General features: G+C 45.3%; 1 protein-coding gene across 1 annotated transcript in view; it reads left to right on the forward strand.

Moving 5' to 3' along the window:
- Window positions 1-18695: 18695 nt before the first annotated feature.
- Window positions 18696-25395, forward strand: part of LOC133349547 (cadherin-related family member 3-like) — a 51941-nt gene continuing 45241 nt past the window's right edge. The window contains exons 1-2 of the mRNA XM_061563102.1: window positions 18696-18865; window positions 21414-21634. Coding sequence (XP_061419086.1) covers window positions 18784-18865; window positions 21414-21634 — 303 coding nt within the window. The 5' untranslated portion in view covers window positions 18696-18783. The remainder of the gene's footprint in view (window positions 18866-21413; window positions 21635-25395) is intronic.

A 25395-nucleotide genomic window follows, 5' to 3' on the forward strand; every position in this document is an offset into this window, starting at 1 on the left:
TGAACGAATTTTTAACACGAGAAATACAAATTACTGTACAATTTTTAAATAAAGGAATATGACATAAAATCTTAATTTTGGAGCTTTCGTGACTGCAGGAATTATTCTTTGGTTCTTTCGGTTAAGTCACGTCTAAAGATAAAATAATAAATTAAATAATAGCATATTACGACGTTTCGATTGCAACACAAGCAATCATCATCAGGCATAAAAGAAATAGCAACAAAAATCTAACTAGAAAACTATAGACATACATACAAGCAGACGTGACTTAACGTGACTTAACCGAAAGAACCAAATAATAATTCCTGCAGTCACGAAAACTCCAAAATTAAGATTGAACCACTTCTACGGGGAAGTTTTAAGCTTATCTTTTTTCTCTCTCTCTGGCTATTTGTTCTCTCTGCCTGTGTCCTCTCTTTGGAATTTTCACACTTAAATTCTAACTTAGCAATCTTTGAAATACGTAATCAACCAGGCTATGCGTTAATTGTGTGTTGACCGACTCTCTGTGTTGCATTACATTACATTTCGATATTTTACTAGGTTATTTAATTTTAGTGTGCCTTTCTCCTAATTTTCAAGCTTGCGTGCCGTGCCGCGTCGTCATCTTACTTGCAGCATCACGTTGCCGTCCACTCATTGATATGCTATTTTTTTTCTGCCCCCTCCCTCTCTCCGCCCCCGCCCCCCTCTCTATATTTAAGGCACCGTCACAGAAACGACCTCTCTCTTTGTGCCGATATGTGTCCTCTCTCTGTGTGTCCTTGTGATGTCTGTCTGCTTGTATGTCTGTCTATAGTTTTCTAGTTAGATTTTTGTTGCTATTTCGTTTATGCCTGATGATGATTGCTTGTGTTGCAATCGAAACGTCGTAATATGCTATTATTTAATTTATTATTTTATCTTTAGACGTGACTTAACCGAAAGAACCAAAGAATGACGTAAAATGTAACACTTACCACGCATGAAGAACCACGATGAAAGATCCTCCGTGTAGCCTGATATCACCTCCTCTGATTAACACGTAGGCTTTCGCGACGAATATCATCCATATAGGTTTTTTGGATGAGAACGCATAAATATAAATGTTTCGTTAAACCCGCCACCACCCGAGACAGCCAATTCGTAAGGTTTGTCATGTAAACAGAACATGCCAACTCGTTACCAGTACAGCACACCGGTGTGTTAGAGAGCAAATCCACAAACAGGACCGGTGTGCTGTACTAGCCCGGCCGTCTATGTCTCACTAATGGCAATGTTTACACTCCACACCAGCTACTCATTTAAGTCTGCGTTGTCCTAGGGAAGGCCAATAATTGGTTAAGATAATCGTCACTGGTGTTGGCTGTGAGCGGGAATCGAACTCGGGTCGCCGGGTTCGTAACCGTTGCGCCACCACTCCCCACACCGCACCCACCCGAAGCACGCGCTTACACAGTGCAGTATAGCACAACTGGTACGCAAACAACTGCGGGCCATGGTGCTCCCCATGCTGCCACGGAACGCATTTATAAATCGGTCTCTACTCGTTATAGCGAATCCATGGAAAAGAACGCTCGTTAAACTAGACACGCCTGTAATTATTTTGTACTGTTTGAGTGTAGCACTGAAAAACTTAACGAAACTCAGCTGAGCTGTATAGCTCTTCAGAAGCAACCTGGCCACAAATTAGAGCCTAACGAAGTGTCTCATCATGTGGCAATTTGTATCAGCCAAATACTCTAAATGCATGTTTGTTAATGTGGCGAGAAAAATCGGAAGACCCGGAGACAAATCCACGCAACCATAGGGAGAACATGCAAACTCCAAATATACAGGCGTCAGGGTCGGGATCAAACCCATGACCACCTGCATACCATGTGAGGGAGAGAACATCTCGCCACCGTGGCGTCTGTAATTATTTTGTACTGACTGAATTGGTCACTGCTTTCCCTTAATCTCTCTTGCAATAACTCTGCCAATCGCTTGATGGCCTCCTCTACCCAGTTTACATTTCCTCTTTACACAAGAAAATGTATCAGGATTTTCAAGATTCAAACAGGTGCTGAAATACATGACATCTGTTCTTTTTATTGTCCTAGCCACTTTCCTTTGTTTTACGTCTTATTTTCTAAAACCTTAAAACTCTCAATATTCTCTCCAATATTCTCTTCCCTATGCCAACCAAGTCTGCATCTTTCATTAATCTGCTTTCCTAAAGGCCTACATTCTGATCCGTATAAGGATCAGCACAATCCTTTTTTTGTATGATCTTGATTTGAAGCTTTCGTGACTGCAGGAATCCATACTCTTTGGTTCTTTCGGTAAAGTCACGTAGTTAGAAATAAAAAACAAATCATGACGTTTCGATCACAACACAAGCAGTCGTCATCAGGCAAAGGAGCTCCTTTGCCTGATGACGTGACTTTACCAAAAGAACCAAAGAGTATTTTGTATGATTTCATATTTGTTTAACCCATTGCCTAACCGTTTATTTATATAACCATCTACCAGGCCACAACTATGGAACTAAACTTAAAATGGACTCAATGTTTCATAGTGTAAATGTATATTGCATGTGTAGTGGGTAAGAAGAGAGAGCGAGACTTCACTGGAGGCAACACGTTTATTATAACAATAATAAACCTTAACACGAAGGAATAACTGCCCCTTCCACCCGATACTCTGAAGAGGTATATCCTCTGGGCTAACATACCCTAACACACTGGGGAGGCTAACTCCCGCCCGACCCCGGCCAGGGTCCGTGTCCTGTCTTCGGGATTCTCTTCAGGGTGACGGATTCAGGTTTTCAGGTGGCGGCTTCAGGTCTTCAAGTCAGTCCCGGCTCTCTCCGCCCCTAGCCACGCCCTCCTTCTCGAACCTTCGAGAAGGACCTGGGCTGTGGACACGTCATCCCCCAGCCCGCTCTTGGGGGTCCTGGGGTCCATACCTCCGGTCACGAGCCCCCCCCCCCACCCCGGCTTCAACCTGAGTGCCAAGGCCCAACTCGATCCGGGCACTCTTCCGCCCCCTGTCGTCCCGGAGCTGGCACTACATCCAGAGAGCAGTGACATTCGTGCATCAACACCCAGTAATGCCACTACACATGCAATGTATACTACAAGTTTATGAAAGGGAACCTGCTACAAATGTAGTGGCATCGGGATGACAGGGGGCCATGGCACTTCGGATGAAGTGAAGAGGTACCGGGGGTGGGGCTGGGGGACCCCGAGACCAGTTCTAGATGCCTCGGGAAGGTTCGAGAAGGGAGGCGTGCCTAGGGGCGGAGGAAGCCCCTGGACCGATTATATAAGCCGGACCTCTGAACGGATACGGTTGTTGTTGCTCACCTGAAGACATGATTACGTCCTCCTGAAGAAGAAGCTGAAGACAAGACGCGGACTCGAGTCAGGGTCCCAGCTTGACAGCCTTCCCCAGTTGTGTTAGGGCTAGTTAGCCCGGAGGGATTACCTCCCTAGGTTACCTGGTGGAAGGGGCAGCTACGAGGGTACATTGTTGTAATAAACGTGTTGCCTCCAGAGACGCCTCGCTCTCCATTTATACCCACTACACAAAGGTGAAAAACACAGGCTCTGCCTTACCTTAATTTGTGCCCTATGGAAAAAAAAACTAGGCTCTAAAAAAAGCTGTCTCGGGTGTGGACCAATCAACTTCAAGGACAGTGCATATCATTATCATCATAAGAGTTGTTTCTTTTTGTTTGCATTTTTACTGCTTGTGTTGTGGTTATTGCAAACATGATGCCTTATATAAAGGTGTCAGTTTTTGTACCAGTTGAAAGGGAAAAAACCTATTGCTATATTTTGCCACTGGTAAAGGAGGTCTCATAGTACACATCCTGTACTTTATTATTATTATTAGAAGCTGGGAAAGACATCTAATAAGTACTGTAGTTAAGATATTTTAACAATGGATCCAACTTGGATAATCTAATGCAGAGTGCTTGAGTAAATATCATGCACAGAGCTAAATGGGCACGTACGGCGCATGGAAACCTTAACTGAGTCTCGAGACAATTTTAGGAGGGTCCTGCCAAGTTTTCTGTGGCAGGGGGCAATGACTGCTATGTCTAACCACAAATGAATAATTTTTTATCTAATTTTTCTAATTTAGAACGTGACGCCGACACACAATGGCCTACTTTTGTGAATGTATGTGTAGTGACTTAACTCGGAGACGAATAAGAGTTGGAGGCACTTTCTTTATTAACCACCACCATCGGGGTTAACACTTTATAATAAGTCCACCTGTGATCAGCGACGTTACTCAGTCAGGACAGTTTGTAGGCCGCCTGACTGATGACACCCCGAGATGGTGAAGATGGAGACGGCGACAATTAGTATGGTGAAGACGATGAGAAGAATGACGAGAACAATGGTGAAGACTTTAGCAGCACGATGGGGATCCCACTCCAAACGACAGCCCCGAGCTCTCGCTCAGCGCCCCCTTTTATGTTCCGAGCATGACCTCGCTCCGCCCCAGCCACGCCCCCTTTCTAGAACATATTATCGGGTTCCCGGGCTTCCTCCATGTGCCCCTTCCGTGACGTTTCTCCCAGATATCCCCTCTGGTGTATCACCTGGCCTCTTGTTTATTCCGGCTCTCACAGCCATAGCGGGATAACTCCATACTGGGTCGGGACAGCCAACATGCTTCCAGATCCACTGCTTGCCATGGCCTATGTAATTTAGGAAACGTGCCTCGAGGCATCTGGGGGCAATGCAGCCATGCCCTCTCCCCAGGCTTCCACGGGTTTCCAAACTCCTTAAGCCCAATCAGTTTTTCATTCACAGCATGCCGCTTGGCCGAATTGCCATGGGACGCCTCCCGTGCTTCCGTCAACCGCTTAAGGGTGAGGCTAATACGTCCCGGCACAGTGGCTCTCTTCTTGCTCGGCTCAGTATTTAACTGGGCTTCCATGGGGGGGGGGGGGGGGGTCATATTCTCTCCCGTACATTAAAAAACGGGGAGAACCTGGTAAAGGCATGAGGGGCCATCCTATAGGCCACAAGAACCCCCGGAACGTGTAGGTCCCAATCGGACTGTGCCTCATTGACTTGTTGGCACAACATGGATGTATAAATCCTATATAAATGCACTACCATTCCACCAGTCTGGAGATGGTAGGGCGAAGTTCGAATTTTCTTTGTACCTGTAATATTGTAAATTACGGCGGGAGACCACTTGACGGGTAGCACACTTTATTAACACTTTTCCTTGCCACAATAACATGTGTGGTCACTACAGCTCACGCTACACGTTCCACCCGGCTACACACACACGGGCTCTCCCGCCCCGTAGCTTCCAGAGGAACTTACAGACCCACCCCAGCTTGGGTATGGATCACGACCACTGGGTCCCGCAGCCCGGCCCTCACACGGACGTCCGGTCGCGGGTCCCAAGGTCCCGCCTCTGAGCCACACAGGGTCCCGGCCCTTACAAGGACAGCGGGACTAGGGGTCTCAGGGCCCTATCTCTTCCTCCTCCGTCTTCCGTCTTCACTGGTTACCAACTCCCCGAGCGCCCGCGCGCATCGCCTTTTATAGTCCTCCGCTCCCGAGGAGACGGAGCCTATGCGGACCGCGATGTGAGCACCCACCCTAGTTGACCAATCACCACGCGCTGCCACACGATCCCTTTTCCCAGCGCGTCACCACTACACAGCCAATCACCACGTGCTGCCACACGATCCCTACTGCCAGCGCGTATCACCCCTACATACCCAACAAGTCACATACCTCTTGCAACAATTTTGAAGAAACATTTCGACCTTGGTCCGAAAGGAGACGTTCCGGGGCCCCTTTATCCAACACGTAACCATGCAGGAATGCGTCCGTAATGGACGCCCCTGACTGATCCGACAGGGGCCATGCCACCGGCCACCACAACAGGTAATCGACCCCTAACAGCAAGAAATTATTTCCCCTCGGAGTGGTGGGAAATGGCCCGAGGATGTCAAGGGCAACGAGCTCATTTACATGGGACACCAATAGATTGCAACGGTGGTCAGGCCAGCCTCGGCAGGGGCTTCCGGCGAGCACATTCTAAACAACCTTAAAGCACGTTGTGGACGTCTTCCGACATCCCGGGCCAAAAGAAGTCACGCTTCAACGTCGTTACCCTACCCCGCACAGCAGTTGGCACAACGAGACAGTACCGTTGTACCTCCGTATCCAAGCGCACCCACCTAGGGGCGCACCAACGCGGCGCCGTATTTTCAGTAAGGAGGTGTCCTCCACCTGGGAGGCACCCCCATTCCTCGTGCACAAGACCAATGGTGTTTTCACGTGCCACCTCCGCTATGGGCGGCGGAGCATCCACCGACGCGACAATAACGCCCGGCTCCCCCGCATCCACCTGCTTACAATGGCCGGCGCCCATAAAGCATGTGCTCTGGCTCTTCGGCGATAACCATGACAGAGCGTCCGCATTGCAGTGGCGCAACCCTTTGCTATAGGTGACTTCGAACAAATAATCTTGAAAAATGTCCAACCGTCGCGAGAGTTGCGCGGACGACTGGTCAACGCGTAGCATGTGTTGCAAAGCCGCGTGGTCCGTGCGTACCACGAACTTCCTGCCATAGAGGTACCAGCGGTACTGCTATACAAAGTGCACGATAGCCAACAACTCACAGCGCGTGACACAATTGCGCTGCTCTGCGGGGGACAGCACTCGGCTACCGTAAGCGACCGCACTCTCCACCTGCGACAATACGGCGCCGTTCCCAGTATCACTGGCATCTGTATCCAACATAACCGAAGGGGGGGGGGGTGCATTTATGAGGTGCTCACGCAGCGTAACAAATGCAGCCTCCTCCTTCCCCCACTGAAACCTCTGTCCCTTTGTCGTGAGAGCGTGGAGCGGCTTTGCCATTGTTGCAAACCCGGGCACGAAGCGGCGGTAATACGACACAAACCCCACAAAACTGCGAACCTCACCCACCAACATAGGGGTCGGCCACTCACGCGCGCACGCAGTCATTGCAGGGTCCGTGGCGATCCAGGAGTCGTAGCGAACCAAATTTTATAAGAGGTGACATTTCTGCTGCTTGAATTTCAAATTAGCCGCCCACATTTTAACAAATACCGCACGCCACCACTGCAGATGTTCCCAGAACGTGTGACCAAAGACAATCACGTCATACAAATAGATCAGACATGACTCCTTTTGGAGCCACGACAGTATCAACTCCATAAGTCGATGGAACGTGGCCAGAGCTGAGTGAAGCCCCATCGGAAGCACGTTTAATTGCGGTGTCCGTAATGCGGTTTTTGGTTTTGAACTTTCATCCAGGGGCAATTGCCAAACCCCTGAAAATAGATCCAGGTTGGAGAAAAACCACGCCCCCAACAGGGCATTCAACAAATCGTCCATCCGTGGGAGTGAATACGCGTCTGCCACAGAGACTTTATTTAATTTCCGAAAATCCACACAAGACCGCAAACTCTTGTCTTTTTTAACCAGGACAATGGGAGCACCCCATGGACTGGTGGACGGGGAGATTATATCCTCTTCGCGGCTGTCGACATAGCCTATCTCCCCCCCACCGGGATGCGAAGGGGAAAAAAAGAAAATTCCTAACAACCCTACAATAAAAAATAAAATTCGTTAACACATCTGACATCAAATGTAGTGTACTAATTCAGAGAGACTAGTAGGAGGCGTTATCCCTCTTGTTTATTCCAGTTCTCGCAGCCATAAGGGATAACTCCATACCGGGTCGGGACAGCCAACATGCTTCCAGACCCACAGCTTGAAGAGGCGAAGACCACGACAGCAGCATGATGAGTTCCATTCCCGATGGCAGCAGCCCTGACTGTGAGTTGGAGCTCACCTTTTATCTCCCCAGTGTGGCCAGGCTCACCCTCGGCCCTGCACCCTTCTGGATCCCCCAGAAGGCTCTGGGCTTGGCCCACGGGTCCAACTGGTAGAACGGGCTGCTACCTCTAATTGCATTGTCTGCCAATCTCCCAGCGCCACGCGCTACAGTGACTCATTCAATGTAACTACACCTGTAACATTCATATGAAATAAGAATCGAACGTCACAACGTTAACATCAAATTAACAATCGATCACACGGGATTGAAAACGCTTCTAGACTCATACCCTACACATCAGCGCAATCAAATCTTGACTCAAAGCTTTCGTGACTGCAGGAATTTTTTTGTTCTACGTGACTTTACCGAAAGACCCAAATAATATCAGCGCAATCATTTAATAATATTTGACTCCAACCACTCCCTGAAGGCACTGAGATGACAACTTCCAGCTGCTTTTCTGCATCCCTAGATATCTGCAGTCTACTCTTGTCCATTAATTATCAGCTCGGTTGATGTGGGCTTCATGTGTGTGGTCAAATACCGTAAGGCAGTGGTTCTCAACCTGGGGTATGTGTACCCCTGGGGGTACATGGCAATGTCCCAGGGGGACATGTGGTAATTCATAAATGTACGAAATTGTATCATACATGAGAGTCATTGGTGACTAAGCATGTACGAATCTGCCAAAATAAAATAACTATGGTCAAATGTAAATTCATATGGTAACCTAGAACGATATAAAAGACCTTTCTAAACAGATAGTAAACAATGCGGGTTCCCAAGAGTAACCAGCGAGCGAGAACAAATTGCGTCATGCATGCAGAGCGTCCGTTAAAAAACATTTCGTAGCTTGCATTCACTAGCTAGTTAGGATACCTCAGAAAATGGACAATAGATTTAAACATTAATTATATTATTATTCAAACATGTATTTATCAGAACCATCTTGGTTCAGGAAAGGGGGGTACTTGGTTGAAACAAAATTCAACAAAAGGTTACACAGTTGCCAAAAGAGGTCGAGAACCACTGCAACAAACGCAATGCAGGAAGAAACGTGGTGTCCAGTCTGGGGTGGAGCAACAGAGGGGTGCTTTCCAAGTCCCAAATTACATACAGTAGAGCGGAGTGATACAATATGCATAATTATACAGTAAAGCGGCGGCATACCCTCAGTTATTTGTCCTACCATCTCACTGTGTGGACGTAGTACATTGTATCTCGCTAAACTTTATCTTTACATTATTTATTGGAATTTTTTTCTATCAATACGTTTTTCGATGAACGCGGCACTTTTCAGGAACGAATCGACCGCGTTAAACGAGGACTAGCTGTAACCGGATTTGTTTGCAGGAAGTTTGTGCATTCAAAGTTAAAAATAAGAGGATTTCTTCAATGCTGAATAGTTTAGCTGTTTGCCAAGATTATCTACATTGGAGTCTCCTCAATTCATCACAAGTAAGGGGGCATTTAAAACTGTCAACATTTTATTGACAGGACGTCACAAGTAGCAGCACTGGTGGGGGAGGGGGGTCCACTTTGTAAAAAAGCAAGTGACAGCTCTAACACTGCACGCTTGATTTGCTACTTCCTCTAGTTCTGTACACGAAATCAGAGAACCAAAAAAACATTGGCTGACCACTTCAAATAATTGAGTGAACAGAACGACGTCACGCGAGTAGGAATGAGCGGATGTACGGCTGCCTCGGCGTAGCATCGCACAAGACAGGATGCTGCTGGATGCTTCTAGATGCTACCCACGCACCTCAGTCTTTCAGTCTTTGTTCAGCAAGCGCACGCATCTCACGTGTTATCTCGGACTGTGCTTTACTCCTATATTGTTTTTTATACGCGATTTTTCCATAACGCGGTGTGCTTCAGGAACACAACTGCCGCGTTATAGGAGAACAGACTGTATACAATATGATGGTGAAGCGCTTTATTGTGATTGCAATTTATATCACCCGTGATAGATGATGTTTGCGTACCATTGCGTGGAACTTGCCTGGAGTGATGTTTGTTCCTCTTCACAGGTTTGGCGTGCCTGTAATAAAAACACCTACAATGAACGGGGTCAATATTGAATGAACACGGGGATTCATTGCCTCATCTATAGCTGGGCGGCAGCGACACGCACGTGTCCGCTTGTGCGTCAGAGGCAGGGTTGGTGGGGTGCCACGGTGGCGTGCTTAATTCAATCTGTGCTACGGTGGCGTGCTTAATTCAATCTATCCGACCGGACATTTGTAAAAAAAAAAGCTTTATAGCTCATCGGATTCCTCCAGTCTAAATAAAGATTATGTTTCTGATACCCACGTATAACCTGGGTTGAGACAAGTATAAACACGTTCACAGACTTTTGTTTAATAACTGTGTGCATATAACATAATCACGAATTTAAATTACTGCGGATAACATTTTTGTGAGCAAGAGGGCTTGTGCTGGATTGCGGGGAGCGGTGGTGCAGTGGTTAGTGTAGTACGCTAGGAACCCGGTGACCCGAGTTTGATTCCTACTCACGACCAACATCGGCGACGAATATCTGAACCGGTCCTAGGCCTCTCCTTGGTTGACTCAGCCTTAAATTAATACCTGGTGCGGTGTGTAAACATTAGCACTGGAGAGACAAAGGCGACCAGGCATGGTGTTGGCCACCCGCTCCCTCGTGGGCCAAGTTGGCTTTCATAGGTGCTCCAGAAAGCGCTTGCCCCAACATTCTGTTAAGGCTATAAGGGGATCTTTATCTTTGTTTTTTACTTCCTATAGAGTTGCTGCTTATCTGGATTTGACTCGGGACAGACTGGGAATTTGCATGTGTTCGGGCGGCATCGCTGGATTGTACCGATATCTGGTGGTATTGTGTTGAACTTCATCACGGTATGCCGCACACTTTTGATAGACGCAGAGTCGCAGACTGACTGAGAAATATGCCCGGCATTGGTCTGTGGACAAGGTGGCAACACGACTTGCCCATGCAGCTTTACTTTTTAGGAATGTCCTCACAGGTTGCACACACAAAAAAGTATCACTTATTTTCTTAAGACATTCAAAGGAAACTTAACATTGTGAAACTTTTAATGCTGCAGTAAGGGATGAATGAATGGTATTCTGCACAGGTCGCGTGTGTACGTAGCACTCAGACAGGTGTATGCAGGCTAAGGCACACTTCGGGGTTTGCATTGCAGGTGCTCAAATGAACACAACGTTCCCTGCAAGAAATACAGCACGCGTGTAATCCCGGCATGGAAATTATTCAGCCCAATGTGATGCGTGATCCTCACCAGTGTGAGAATTTTACAGCTATTGTGAGCACTCACTCAATAGCACTTGGCAAACATAGCCATGATTCACGGGCCCCACACAATACGCGGGATGAGTTGGCACACGCCTTCTGTGGCGCACAGCCGAGTGGGGGGCCAGCGCCGTGTTTTTGTAAACACGCCGGCTGTTTGCACAGCTACGCCACTAGACATTTCACAAGCATTTGCTAAAAGCGTCGCAAGTATATTATGATTGGCACTTTTATGCAATTTAGGAAAGGAACTATAAAAGCCCTTTGTTACAATGGGGGTAACCATTCCATTATCCGATTTGCCTTCAGCCGGTAGTGGCGTGAGCAAGAAAAATCAGGGCTGCCACCAGACCCGGGCTGCTGCCCTATGGCCAGGCCGGGTCTCGTGGCAGCCCTGAATAAAGAGGTAATGGTGCCAGCCAGTGACGGACTGGGAGTAAAAATGGGCCCAGGCATTTGTAAACACACCGGGTCCAAATTGCCATGCGATCTCATTGACCCATTTGGGCTGGGTCCAAAAAACAAATGGGCCGGTGAGGAAGAATCTTCGGGGCTGCCGAATATGGGACTTAATGCCAACTGAGAGCTTAAATAATAAATGTTTTTTTACTACCTAATTGTACATTTGCCTCCAAGTGAACCCCCTCCCTCCCATCAATGGTGTAGATAATCACGCATTACAGGTGGTCCACTATTCGGGGGAGATCAAGGTCTTAGTGCCTTAAAAGCCTAGGGCAATGGTCAACATCCAAAACAAGAAGAGCCATTTTTTATTCAAATTCTGTAAAAAAAAAACCTCAATATTTCAAGAGCCGCAATGCACGTGAGTAACGTCACGAAGGGCTTCTTAACGAGCAGCATGCAGCTCCGGAGCCACAGCTTGTTGATCCCTGGCCTAAGTAGAGGACTTGTGGCAGATTAACAGGACCTAGTATTGGAGAACATAGCGAAGCTAAATATAAATGTGAAAACTAGAATGCTTTAGATGATCACATGAAGTGTACCTAAGCAGAAGATGAAAGGAGACTATTTATGAGAATATCCCACCGGACTTCCCTCGATGCTTCCCTATGGCTGGGCACACAACGCTTTCAATGGATTGTTCAGAGATTAAAAATCGTTCCGACAAAATGTGACCGAATATTCAAAACACATTGGGTGTCTGCAGGCTGTTGTCAATTGAAACCGCCTTGCTGGGGATGGTGTTTTGCTGCTGTAACTTTCTGATTGTTGTAACGTTTTGACTCCGTTGTAACTTTTTCACTCTGTGCAAAAGAGCTTCATAGCTCGATTTGAAGCTTTCGTGACTGCAAGGATTCATACTCTTAGTTCTTTCGGTAAAGTCACGTAGGTAAAAATGAAATTAAAATTAATAAAAATAAAACAATAAAATCACGATGTTTCGGAGGCAACACAAGTCTCCGTCATCAGGTGGGACTGTCACAGATTTGCTGTAGCAAATCTGGCTGTGACGGTCCTACCTGATGACGGAGACTTGTGTTGCCTCCGAAACGTCGTGATTTTATTGTTTTATTTTTATAAAAAAAAAATTCATTTTTTACCTACGTGACTTTACCGAAAGAACTAAGAGTAAGTTTCATAGCTCGTCGGATTTCTCCAGGATAAATAAAGATTCTGATTTTGTTCCCAAGAAAACAAACCCGAACACCCCCCCTCCCACCCCCAGTGGGAGAGTGGGGAGTGAGAATGAACTTTACAGGTATCCCTCGGTTTACGACCGTACGGTTCACGAAATTTCGCGTTCACGCAATTGACAAATTATGGACACTTTTACATGAACGAAAGCGAATTTTCCGCGTAAACGAAATATCACACGGCACGTGCCGAGGTATCATCAAACAAGAAGCACCCGGGAGTCTGCGGCATCCATCTGCGACAGTGTCACGGTATCCCAACAGTGCAACGGTAACGCCTCCTCCACAGCACCTTTCCAGTCATTCCAACACGCAAATCTTTTGGTGAGTTCCCCGTAAAGGTTAATTATTTTAATTTAACATTAATTATTATTCAGTCGTTTTAACATTTATGTTCTATATTATTATTTTCGTATTGTGAAGAGCAATATAAAGTAGGTGCAAATTTTTAGATTAGGAGTAGAATTGGAATGACTGACCGAAACACATCCCTCATTCTTTTTTATATTAAGTTCCGATTAACGAAATCTTCGTTATACTTGTCTTTTTTTGATTAACGCATCCCTTTTCGCAAATCGAGGGACACCTCTGGTCTGTATATTAAATCACCGAGTCACCTTGGATCCCCAGCTACCTGTAAGGGAATTATGTTTTAATAGTTCACGTGGCCTCTTCTCCTCCATGACCATGTGCGTATTCTTTCCATGAACCACAACAACAACAACAAAATCCACTGAGATTGTCTATGTAGAGAGAGTGGAAATAAACAATTAAAGCGACATCACAAACGACAATTTTTACGATGATTTACACCCCAAATGCACGATGCTTAAGTTTTTCATATTTTATGTATTGAATGTTGAATTTGAGGTGTCGTGACAAGCACTGTAATGTCTCGGGACTATGGCATGGCATCGACTTTGCCGAGCCACCAACTTTTGCAATGAAACCATTATCGAGCGAGTTGTTATTCTTCGTTTTCACGTCAACAGAGCCTAAGGCATGAAGTGAATTAATGCAGCAACCATACCTGTGCGGGTACAGAGCATAGTCACCTCCCCGCGTTGTTACGTTGCTTGAGTTTACGCGTTTGGCAATAATGATTACGACACTATCAGAGACCATTCGGATTTATGGTTGCCAAGTGGTAGCTACAACTATGGTTTGAAACAATTGGGAAGGATACTATGACACAAAGTATGTTGCTGATTCTTAATAAGTATGAATTAAAAATAGCTACGTGTATTACATATTGGCTACACGAACATAACATACAGAAATACACAACACAAGTTTTTTTTTTCTGTATTGTGTCATCTTGATGTGGTCTTCACCACTGCAAGGTGCAATCAATAACATTTTAAGATAAAACATTGGTAAAATGTGAATGAATTGTACAACTCAATCACTGTATATCAGATGAAACATGAAAAGAATATAGAAAAATAAAGAAACCCAAGAATCACAATCGATAATTTCCACCTCCGAGGCTCGATGTGGACGATGCGGGGTTGTGGCATTGAAGCTTTTGGCAGCTTGACTTACTGAAGCTGCGCGCTGGGGTCCCTGGAAAGGGAGTTTGCCGTGGCCCAGCAGAAGCGCATTCACGGGTTACATCCGGTAGGTTGTCCTGGTTAATACTGTTGGTGTATTTACCATAAAATACATTCCGTTTGTTTAGTGGTGGATCCAAGTGAGAGGCAATAGGGGTGATCACCCACTCCCCCCGCCACTGCGACCCCGAAAATTCGTAATGTATTGATATTTACCAGAGGTATTTTATGTTTTTTTTGTTCGACGTATTAATATAAGGGTCCTATTTATAAAGCTTGACATTTCAGGACCCCTCCCGGGAAGCTTATAGATCCACTTCGGCATCTTCTTCACAGTGGACGTTAAAGACTTCACTCCTGAGAGATAATTCACGGAAGTATAGGCCGCTGTGTGTTGGAATGATGATCCAAATTTGCCAATTTTTTTAAAACGACTTGCAAAGTGACTTAATTGAGAAACGCATCCCTGCCATCACCCCTGCAGCTAAAACGTAGCAGGACCCTCATTAAAACGAACCTTGTGACTCAATGCGGCTTTCCTAAGTAAAACAGTGTCATGCTAAAACAAGGTGAGCTTCCAAACGATTCGTAGTAACAGTGGCTGGGGGTGTGACTCCTGTGCTGATTACCACAAGTGTCACGAGGCAGGGAGAATGTGAAGGTAATATAGGACGGTGTGTTATAATACGGGGACTTGTGAGAGAGAAGTAGAGAGACATTGTATTGCCAGGGTGAGTTTACGAAGGACTACATTGGACACCACATTTGATTGTGGTGAAGTCAACGTGAGTTCCTGTGACAGGCGTACTTTTTGTGTTACTATACGATTCAGAGCTACACTTTCAGAAAAACTGGAGAATATGCTTCTGACCTGTAAACATAGGTGCATGCCAAGAACACTCTGCATTTCACTACAGGATAGGTTTAAGAAATTGTAAGTGTGGAATCTGGCCGAGAGTTATTGGAGTCAAATAAGGAAATGGAGGTTGTGAAGTGTGAAGCATGTGTGGGTGATGGTGGAGGACAGGTTGACTCAGCCTCAAATGAGTATCTGGTGGGGGGTGTAAACATCGCCACTCGAGAGACAAAGGCAGTCGGACGTCGGGCTGGCCACCCACCCCCCCGTGTGTCGTGCCGGCCTTCTTAGGTGCTGCTCGCTAACAGCACTTGCCCCAACAGTCTGTTTAAGACATAAGGGGGGATTTTTGTCTTTGGAGGGCTGGTTACCCAGTCGGGCACTGAAGGGACGTCCTGCAGAACAGTAACCAAGCTAAGCAAAATGGTGAAGATACTGTGAAGCAGACCGTGTGTGCCTTTTATCAATGTTGCCACAGTTTACGGGGATCTAACCAACGGCAGGAAGCAATGGGGATATGTAGTGGCATCAACGGTACTGCCAGTGGTACCCTCTTGACCTTGAATATGATATGTACGTGTATCTGTTGAACTTCTTTTGCACCGTACGTAGCCAACCGTGCTAATCGGAGGTGCGGAGGAAGGACAACAAACTAAACACTAAAAGCAGTAATAAAGAAATTAGTTTTCCTAATCTAGGAAGGAAAAGCGTTCCAGACGGCCGCAGAAGGACATCTGAAAGTGCACGATGTGGTGACCATCTTTGTTCAATGGATAACAAAAGCCGCTGCTGCGAGGATGACCGGAGTTCACGTGATGGTTTATGCTCCTTGACGAGATCAGCAAGGTATTGTGGTTCATTTGTGACAAGCACTTTGTAATGAGTACGACCTCATAATGTATTCATTCGGTAACCGGAAGCTAATGCAGCTCAGCAAGCACTGGACAGATGTAATCAAGAAACAGGTGGCTGGGTGGCTCGTGCAGTGAATGCCCATTTCCGAGCACCAAGCCAGCACTGCTGAGGTTCTTAACGTCCACATAAATAAAATGAATTTGGTGTTCATTGCATTCAGTGTCCAATAAACATGGTTTACTAAGTATAAAGTAGGTCTGTTGCTTTACAAGACATGGTGCTTTTCTGGCTATGAAAATATGTTATCGTTTTTTTTACATGATATGATTCCAATAACAACCGAAATGTAATTACAGATTAGGGCCTGGGAATGTTTAAGTTATAAATGAATTGTGTCACCAAAACAAATGGAGCAGAAAAAAGGACAAGTGGAAAACAGCGAAATGTGCATGCCTGGGGCAAGTATGAATGTGGCTCCAGATTAAAAATTACGAAATAGAGAGGGAACGAGTACAGGAATGAGTGCTCTAAAAAAACGAATATCACGAAAAAAGCAGCCTGTGAATGCACCTGAGGAAGTTATTAATCGGTGCATATTAGCCACTAAAACAATACTCATAAACGTGCACTCTGATAAAGAAAGCTAAAGCTGAACTTTGTGGCAAGCGTGTGGCAGATGCATGCTTGGAATGACAATGAGATACAGAAGAAACACTTGGATCAGGGAACAAACACAAATGAGTGACATTACATTGACCGTTAAGGGAAGTGGGCTTGAATAGACCATATCACGTATGTAGTCAACTGTGCTAATCGGATGTGCAGGGGGAAGGACAACAAACTAAACACAAAGTAGTTCTAAATAGATGAGATTTCTATTTAGATTTAAAAGTGCATACATAGCTCCAGTGGAATGATAGATGATTGACGCGGCTGGTTTATGGAATGGCAGCCAAAGGTGAAAATGCTCAAAAGATACCACCATTAAGATGGAGTGATGAGATCAGCTTGTGTGCAGCAGTGAGACTGGTTTTCGCCTTTGCCATGGTGGCGAGATGTTATTTCCCTCGCCAGGTATGCAGGAGGTCGTGGGTTCGATCCAGACCCTGACGCCTTTATGATTCGAGTTTGCCTGTCTCTCTCCCCGTGGTCGCGTGCATTTTTCTTCGGGTCCTTAGGCTTTCCCCTCCACATTGAGAAACAATACGTTTAAAGTATTTGCTCGCATTTGTGGCCAGGTCGCTTTTGAAGCTATATAGCTTGGTGGACCTTACCTGAAAACAAAAGAGTTTTGAGTAATGGATGGTGATTGCATGTGTAAGGGATGTTAGGGGTAAGGATTTAGACATTCGAAGACTTTCATCTGCCAGTGGATATAAACAATGTCTGAGAATGCTGCAAGTTCCTGGTAAAGCATATTTGTGAATGTGCCCACTGTTTCCGGACAAGCATCTCGCGAGACCACGGCAACGCTGTGCTGTACAAATACACAGTTCAGCAGTGTATGTGTGTATCCTGAAGACTTGATCATTGTGAAATCTGATTTTGGTACAAGGCCGTGTACAGTATTTTGCCACTGAAGAGATGTCTGCCGGTAGAATTAAGGCACGTGTCACGGTAAATCATTTGTGCATTGAATTAATAAGTAAGCAAGTTTGTGTCGAGTAAAGTTTATTGTAAACAGAACAGAACAAATGTGGATAGACAAACATTGCGCTGTGAAATATAAACAGTCAGCCAGCAATATGTATGCATGTTGAACTTTTTTCGCACCGTACGTAGCCAACCGTGCTAATGAGTAGGTGGCTTTTTCTCTTCAGAAATTTACGCAAATGGATTATAAAGGGAATGACTGCTAAACAAAACTCTATAGTTCATAGAGTTGGTGTCTAAATGATTGAATAGTATACAGGGGATAGAGCATGCCAATGTAAGTACAGTACTGTGAATGAATTATTTTTTTATAACTCTGCAGTGTGTCAAGCGATACTCAGCAACGCTCAACGCGAGTTATGGGCAATTGGCAACGCGCATTTCAATCGGAGTATGTTTACAAATGGGTTGCACCATTAAGTTTACTGACTTGAATGTACGTACTTTATACAGCATTTAAACGTTCATACCGACTAAAATCATCACTTTCTACGATACTTTACGTGGGTTTACGAATTAGAAAAACACGGAATAACCTCGTTGTGCTCGAACTTCAAAGCACACACGCAGGCACGCAATATTATACATAACAATGATTCGGAAACACAAGAAAAGAAACAAGCTCAAGTGTTTCCATTGTGCCACGTTCATTGTCTCGGGTCCAAGCGACAGCACCGTGGGATGCGATGGGCAGTTCAATGAAGCCGTCTTACGACTTCAGGTGTGTGGGGGGCCACGACTCTGAGGCTCGGTTAGGAGTCGCTCCATGGGCAACCGTTTAACAGCCATGCCGCCCAAACAAACATGCAAAGGGGGCCATCTCCAGGTAACCACCATGGCCAGTGATTGCACCGCGGGGGCTCCGTTGCGAATTACCGTTGCCCAACACACAACACACACGGTGGTGGGGACGTCGCACAGAAAGACCGTGGGGGGTGGGTGGGTTGGTAGGTCGGCGGGGTAAACGGTAATGCCAACTCGTCACTCATCCTGCGCTTCGCAACTTAAAGTGATGTCACCACCGGCTGTGTTTTTTTTCTGAATAAACCGGCCAGAATTTCCTTTGCCTGGCCGCAGTTGCGAATTGGCGAGCGGCGATGATGGAGCGGAGGAAGAAGGGACCCACTTCTTGTGACTTGTTGAAGATTCTTATTTTCACTGTCATTGGGTTTGCCAAAGGTAGGCTGGCGACTGGTGTTGAGCGTTCAATGTTTTGTGTACGTCATCTTAAGGACGGTTTCATATTTTAACTGGTGAAGTTTGCTAAAACGAATTAGTCTGTTGTTAAGGAAATGGAACAGCAACATACTCTACTTACATAATATATTTCAGTGCAGTGCCTGTTACAATGTGCTGTACTGTGCTGGTGTTGAGGATACTGTTATTTTAACATCATATTCAAATTATACATGATGGTGACGTAACACACGATTTGTTGAAATGATAATTGTCAATTGGCTAAATGCATACGAACTTTAGTACTGGATTACAGAATGGTAATAATAAGAATTAGAGTGGACATATGGTGCTTTCAGCTACGTGGTTTGTAAAACATTCTAAATAGCGGAATGTCTATGACAGTACGATAGATGTTTCATTTCTACGTCATCATCAACAAAGACAAACACTGCCAAAATGGTAAAATTGTAAAATGTCCAAACGCAATATCGTAAATATATACACACTTGTGGAAACTCATCAGAAAAGTCCCCAAATGTATCCAAATCTTTCAATACTGTTGGGAGCGGTAATCACATTGGCCGGCTGCTGTCATCATGATAATAGAAAACGTGTCAGTGTTCGTGGGGCCGGAGTTGCAAAGCTTGGCCACGTGGCTGGATGGGGCAATATTAAAGATACATTTTTCCCGTTTGGTGGAAATGTCGGTTTCTGTTGATCGCCGTCGATGTTTTGAAAGTGTTCTGAGGGATACTTTTAATCTGCCTTTCTTAATGTTCACAACCACAATGTTCATTACCACAATGTAGGTCATTAATGCTGTAATTTTTATTTAATAGATGTTTTAAAATGTCAGTCATTTGGCTCAGTGGTAGATTGACCGGCTCGTAATCGGAAAGTTGCAAGTTCAAATGTTGTTTGGGGCCTTGACTCAGCCCATCATCTCTCTGGGGTTGATCAAATTTGTCCCGTTTTGTGGGGATGTCCACAGTGGTTTTCCTATGGATTGACTCACCCCTGCCATTGTAATGAGGAATTTCCACCAGTGGCTCAGGGTAGAAGACAGGAGATAAAAACTGCCTCAATTTTAGTTTGAGTAGGAAATCACTTTGATGGTTTGTTTGTATTTGCATATTAGTTTTTCACAATACACACGATAAAATGTGACAAAGTTGTAATATGTTATCTTTAATAGTGGTCATATCGAGCTATCTTAGTGTTTTTTAAAAAGAAGAAGTAAGATTATTTATAACCCACCTGAATTCATCATCTCTTTTCATCAGTTTCCTTTTCCATTGTTGACGTGACCTCATGATTAGGTTTTAACCCATGATTAAGCACACAGAGCATAATGACCTACCCATGGTTGCATCCTGTATCGATTTGAGCACAAATAAGCTTCTAATATCTTACAAGTGAATCATAACCAAGGGTCAATTTCATGACCCCATTTAAACATTTCCATGAACATGGACATGTTTTTCCTTGCTTCTGCCTCGCAACTCTAGTCCTCCGCCCACTCACAACTTTGGAAGCCCTTATAAGCCGTTACATTTCGTCTGATGAAGACCACTTGTGTTGTGATCGAAACGTCGTGGGTTTTTTTCCTTTTTCTTTTTTTTTGTATTTTCTAACTACGTGACTTTACGGAAAGAACCGAAGAATATTTCCATGAACACATTCATGCCTCTTCTCTATGGAAATGGGTGTTCATTACCTGTTTAGGTAGGGGCTCTTTCCTGACGCCAGGATTCCATTGAAGCCAATGGGCACCACTGATGATGATTCTCATGATGGCAGTGTAAAAAAATACATTGCATATACCTTTAGTATGTACTATTTTATGAGTAGTTTTACGATACCCTGTATTGTTAACTGAGCAATATAAAGTGTTTCTGGACTGTACAATGATTGCCGTTACTTACGAGGGTAGGTTTTTGATTATTTTAAATGGCTAACGGTAGTTTTTTTTTGTTATCAGCTGTTGAAAAACAGAGATTCTTGAGAAGAAACATTACATTTACGGATTATTTTGATCTAAATGTTAGAGCACGAGTTTTTTTTTATATATATATAAAAAAGCTTGATCATAGTTTTGGGCACCAAAATACTGCAGTCCAAAATTCCAGTGTGCATAAAAAAAAACATTTAACGTATTTAACACAATCAGAGATTTAAAAGCAGAACTTGTAAAATTTATAATTTTCAAAATAATATCAATACATGCCAATTAAGTGAATGAAAATGGGATACCCAAGACAGTGGTTGATTTAGTTTCTTCTGAACTAGGCCCAGCAAGAGACAAAAATGTAGTAAAATTAATAAATGGGGTAACATAAAAGGTAAAACGACAGTTTGCAGCAGTGAGCCAGAACCAATGTGATTAGTTGACAACATCAACAACATTTTAAGAGACGGCACTGTCAGTCTAAGTGTTGCCCATCCTGCCACTGCTGTAACAATGTCATGTGTAATGAATAATCGTGTTCATTGGAGTCTTCACTTGTGAATGTCTGCTAATGCTCTCTTTTCCTGTGCACACACACAGAGGGAGACGGCATACTTACCTTTGGGTCGAGTTTGCCAAAGATTGTTACTCTGCAAGAGAATTCCGCACCGTCGGCCACTGTATATACTTTCACAGTTAGATCAACAAACATACTCTCGATTGCGGGTCCTATCTTCTTTAACCCTAATCCCGCCAGCCATCCGTTTCAAATAATTCCCATTGGCTCAATAACCCCCGCTCCCTTTTCCTATACATACAAGGTAAGACATTCTAATTGTTTTTAATCGTCTGCCAGTTTGTACATTTGTCTTTAAGGATGCGAGCATCATAGAAAGATTTAGAGAAAATGCGTGTTGTGCACATTTCAGACTATATTTACACATCATAAATGTGTGTTGTGCGATACTGCATTGGCAGAGGTACACAGCCAAAGCGCAAATAACAGAAGCTCCACACATTTGTCAATAACGCTGCCCTAGAAGGAAAATAATATGGAAATAAGTGACGTTTTGAACAAGGGAAGGATAAATTGTATGTATGCAGCGGTTGCATGCATATTGCCTATAACCACATCACCCTAAATCAGCGACTGGCAGATTGCAGTCCCCGGACCACTGGCGGCCCACGGCGCTCCTCCAGGTGGCCCGCGGGGCTGTGATGCAAATGCAGGAAATGTTGACAATTTAGCAGAGGTGGGACAAAGTCATTGTTATGCAAGTCCAAGTCGAGTCTGAAGTCATCAAATTCATGACTCGAGTCTGACTCGAGTCCAAGTCACATGACTCGAGTCCACACCTCAGAGGTGGGACAAAGTCATTGTTATGCAAGTCCAAGTCGAGTCTGAAGTCATCAAATTCATGACTCGAGTCTGACTCGAGTCCAAGTCACATGACTCGAGTCCACACCTCTGCAATTTAGATACTTTTGTTTCGAACAGTAGTTAATATTTCACTTGTGATATTTAACATTTAAAATGAAGTAAGGTAAACTACCCTGACTAAACTACCCGAACCGCCTTTAAAAAAGTATAACTGCGTTTAAAAATAAATTATTATTATGTTTCGGTAATATGAATCGTGTTTGATTTGGAGCTTTCGTAACTGCAGGAATTATTCTTGGGTTCTTTCAGTAAAGTCACGTAGAAAGAAAAATAAATTAAATAATAGCATACGACGTTTTGATTGCAACACAAGCAATCATCACCAGGTAAAAATGAAATAGAAAACAAACCTAGTAAATTTATAAATATAATGCAATACAACACAGAGAGTCGGCGAACATAAGAGTCAACACCCTACCTCGTCGATTACGTTTTTTCAAAGATTGCTAAATTTGATAGAAAGACAAAACACAGACACGGAGACATAGACACATACGCAAAGAGAGAAAACACAGAGACACACAAAGAGAGACACACACATAGGCATATAGAGAAACAACGCCTCTGTGTCGAGGCTTGAAATAGAGAGAGAGGGGGGCAGAGAGAGAGGGGTTATAGAGAAATTAGCATGTCAATGAGAGATTTGGAGCTTTCGTGACGGCAGGAAATACTACAACACGAGGACACACAGAAAGAGAGAAAACACACTTAATCAAAGAAACTTAGCAAAATTTGGAAAGTAATGCAATGCAACACAGAGAGTCAGTCAACACAATTACCGCATAGCCTGGTTGATTACGTTCATCCAAAGATTGCTAAATTAGAAGTTAAGTGTGACATTTTTAGAGAGAGACAAGACACAGACATGGAGACACAAAGACAGACACACATGCAAAGAGAGAGAGAGAGAGAAAACAAACTGCAGGAAATACTAGAGAGACAACAGCGACACAGAGAGAGAGAAAACACACTTAATAAAAACAAACTCAGTAAAATTTGGAAATGCAATGCAACACAGAGAGTCGGTCAACACACAATTAATGCATCGCCTGGTTGATTACGTTCTTCCAAAGATTGCTAAATTAGAAGTTAATTGTGACATTTGAGAGAGAGAGACAAAACACAGACACTGAGACACAAAGACAGACACACAAACAACCCCCTACATCCTCGCGGTGCCGGACGGGCAACACTGTCGTGGACAGTGCTGTGGGGGGGAGGGCCAATTCCGATTGGCCTTTCCCCTCATGGCATCTGTGACCACCACGGTGGCTAAATGGGGGCTCTGGATGGGTGAGAGGGGCTGGTAACCCCTCCACCTTCAATAAATTACCACTAAACCACGACTAAAATATCTAACTAATAAGCTTGTGCCGGAGGCCCCGGGGGGCCAGGCGTCTACGACGTCTCCTGACCAAACCCCATCTGGCAGAGCCAGGAGATTGAATCTTCACCCTCAGGGCTCCTCCAGAAACAACAACAAGCCACTACCGATGGCCATGTGAAATGTTCGAATGCTCACTGCGGAGGAGAGGCTGCCACTCCTCTGTCGGGAGCTGGACCGGTACCGCCTGGATCTCCGTGGCATTCAGGAGGTCCGGTGGACCGGCTCTGGCTCCTGTCACCATGAGGGGTGGACAGTCCTTCTGAACAAAAGAATGAAGGGGGCGTGGGAGCGTGGCGGTGAGGTGTGGGAAGCTGTAAGCCCCAGGCTACTTTGGGCTCGCCTTCCCATCAACCGGAGGCGAGGAGTGGTGGTCGTGATTACTTATGCCCCCACCAAAAACAAACATGCGTGGAGGGATGCAGGCAAGGCTGTTGAGTCAGATGCCTTCTATGACCTCCTGTCACAGGTGCTGGCTAAAGTGGCCCCTTGGGATAGAGTCATCTTGTAGGGTAACTTCAATGCTCGAGTTGGTCATGATGCTGGTACCTGGTCTGGAGTGATTGGAAGGCATGGGCCAGATCAGCTCAATAATAACGGTAGGAGGCTGCTAGATTTTGTGCAGCCCATGGGCTTGTAATTACCAACATGCTGTTTTGGTATCGGCGCATCCACACAACATCATGGATGCATGCCGGGTCCAAGCAAGAACATCTGCTGGACTACATAGTGACGGATCAGCGGATGCGAGCCCATGTCCTTGACACCAAGACCTACCGTGGAGCTGATCTGCCCTCTGACCATCGACTAGTCATCTGTAAGATGCGCCTGGCATTCTTCCACTCCGGTGGTGGGTGTACACCCAAGACCCCATTCCAACCTAAGGTGGCCTGGTCTCAGCTGATTAAAGTTGCGAGCAAGAATTGAATCATTGTTTGCGGCTGGGGTTGGCATCGTCCCCCACTCCTCCTGATGTCGAGGGTAAATGGGCGAGGTTTAGGACTGTGACTCATGCAGCTGCAATGGCTGCTTTGGGTATGCGGTCCAGACCTCCCCGGAGACCGTGGTTGACAGAGGAGGTGTTCAGGATGGTTGAAAAAAAGCGACAGGCCCACTCTAATTGTCTACATCATCCCACGTCAGAGAATGAGGAGGCTTACCGCAGCCTTCGCTCGGAGGTTCGGAGAGCCGTGAGGCGCTGCAAGGATGGGTGGTGGTCGCGGGTTGCTGAGGAGATGGAGTCTGCCTCAGTGGCCCACGATCACAAATCCTTATTTAACTCCATCAAAAAAGTAACATGCAGCACCACACCTATTACCATCAATAGGGGAAAACGGTGAGCCAATCTCCGACTCCCAGGAACAGGTTTGCAGATTTGCTGAGCATTTCTGTGAGGTCCTGGGGGAGGGGAAATCCCTCAGCCAGGAAAACATCGTGGCACAAAGTGGGGATGACCCTGCTGAGGCTGCGGTGCCTCAAATATTGGAAGAAGTAACCCCCTGTGAGTGGCTGGCTGAGGTGCCATCTGTTGAGGAAGTACTGAAGGCGATCTAGAGTCTGAGACCAGGAAAGGCACCGGGAGGAGATGATCTCCCAAGCGAAATGCTGAGGGAGGGTGGCGTTTGTGCACAGACTGCCCTACATGACATCATAACAACAGTCTGGACCACTGGACGGGTTCCGCAGGATTGGAAGGATGCCCTGGGAGTCCCCCTCTTTAAGAAGAGGGACCGCACAGACTGTAACAACTACAGGGG

The sequence above is a fragment of the Lethenteron reissneri genome, chromosome 30, assembly GCF_015708825.2.
Source record: "Lethenteron reissneri isolate LAM-NWPU_2019-01 chromosome 30, ASM1570882v1, whole genome shotgun sequence".
Taxonomy (NCBI): domain Eukaryota; kingdom Metazoa; phylum Chordata; class Hyperoartia; order Petromyzontiformes; family Petromyzontidae; genus Lethenteron; species Lethenteron reissneri.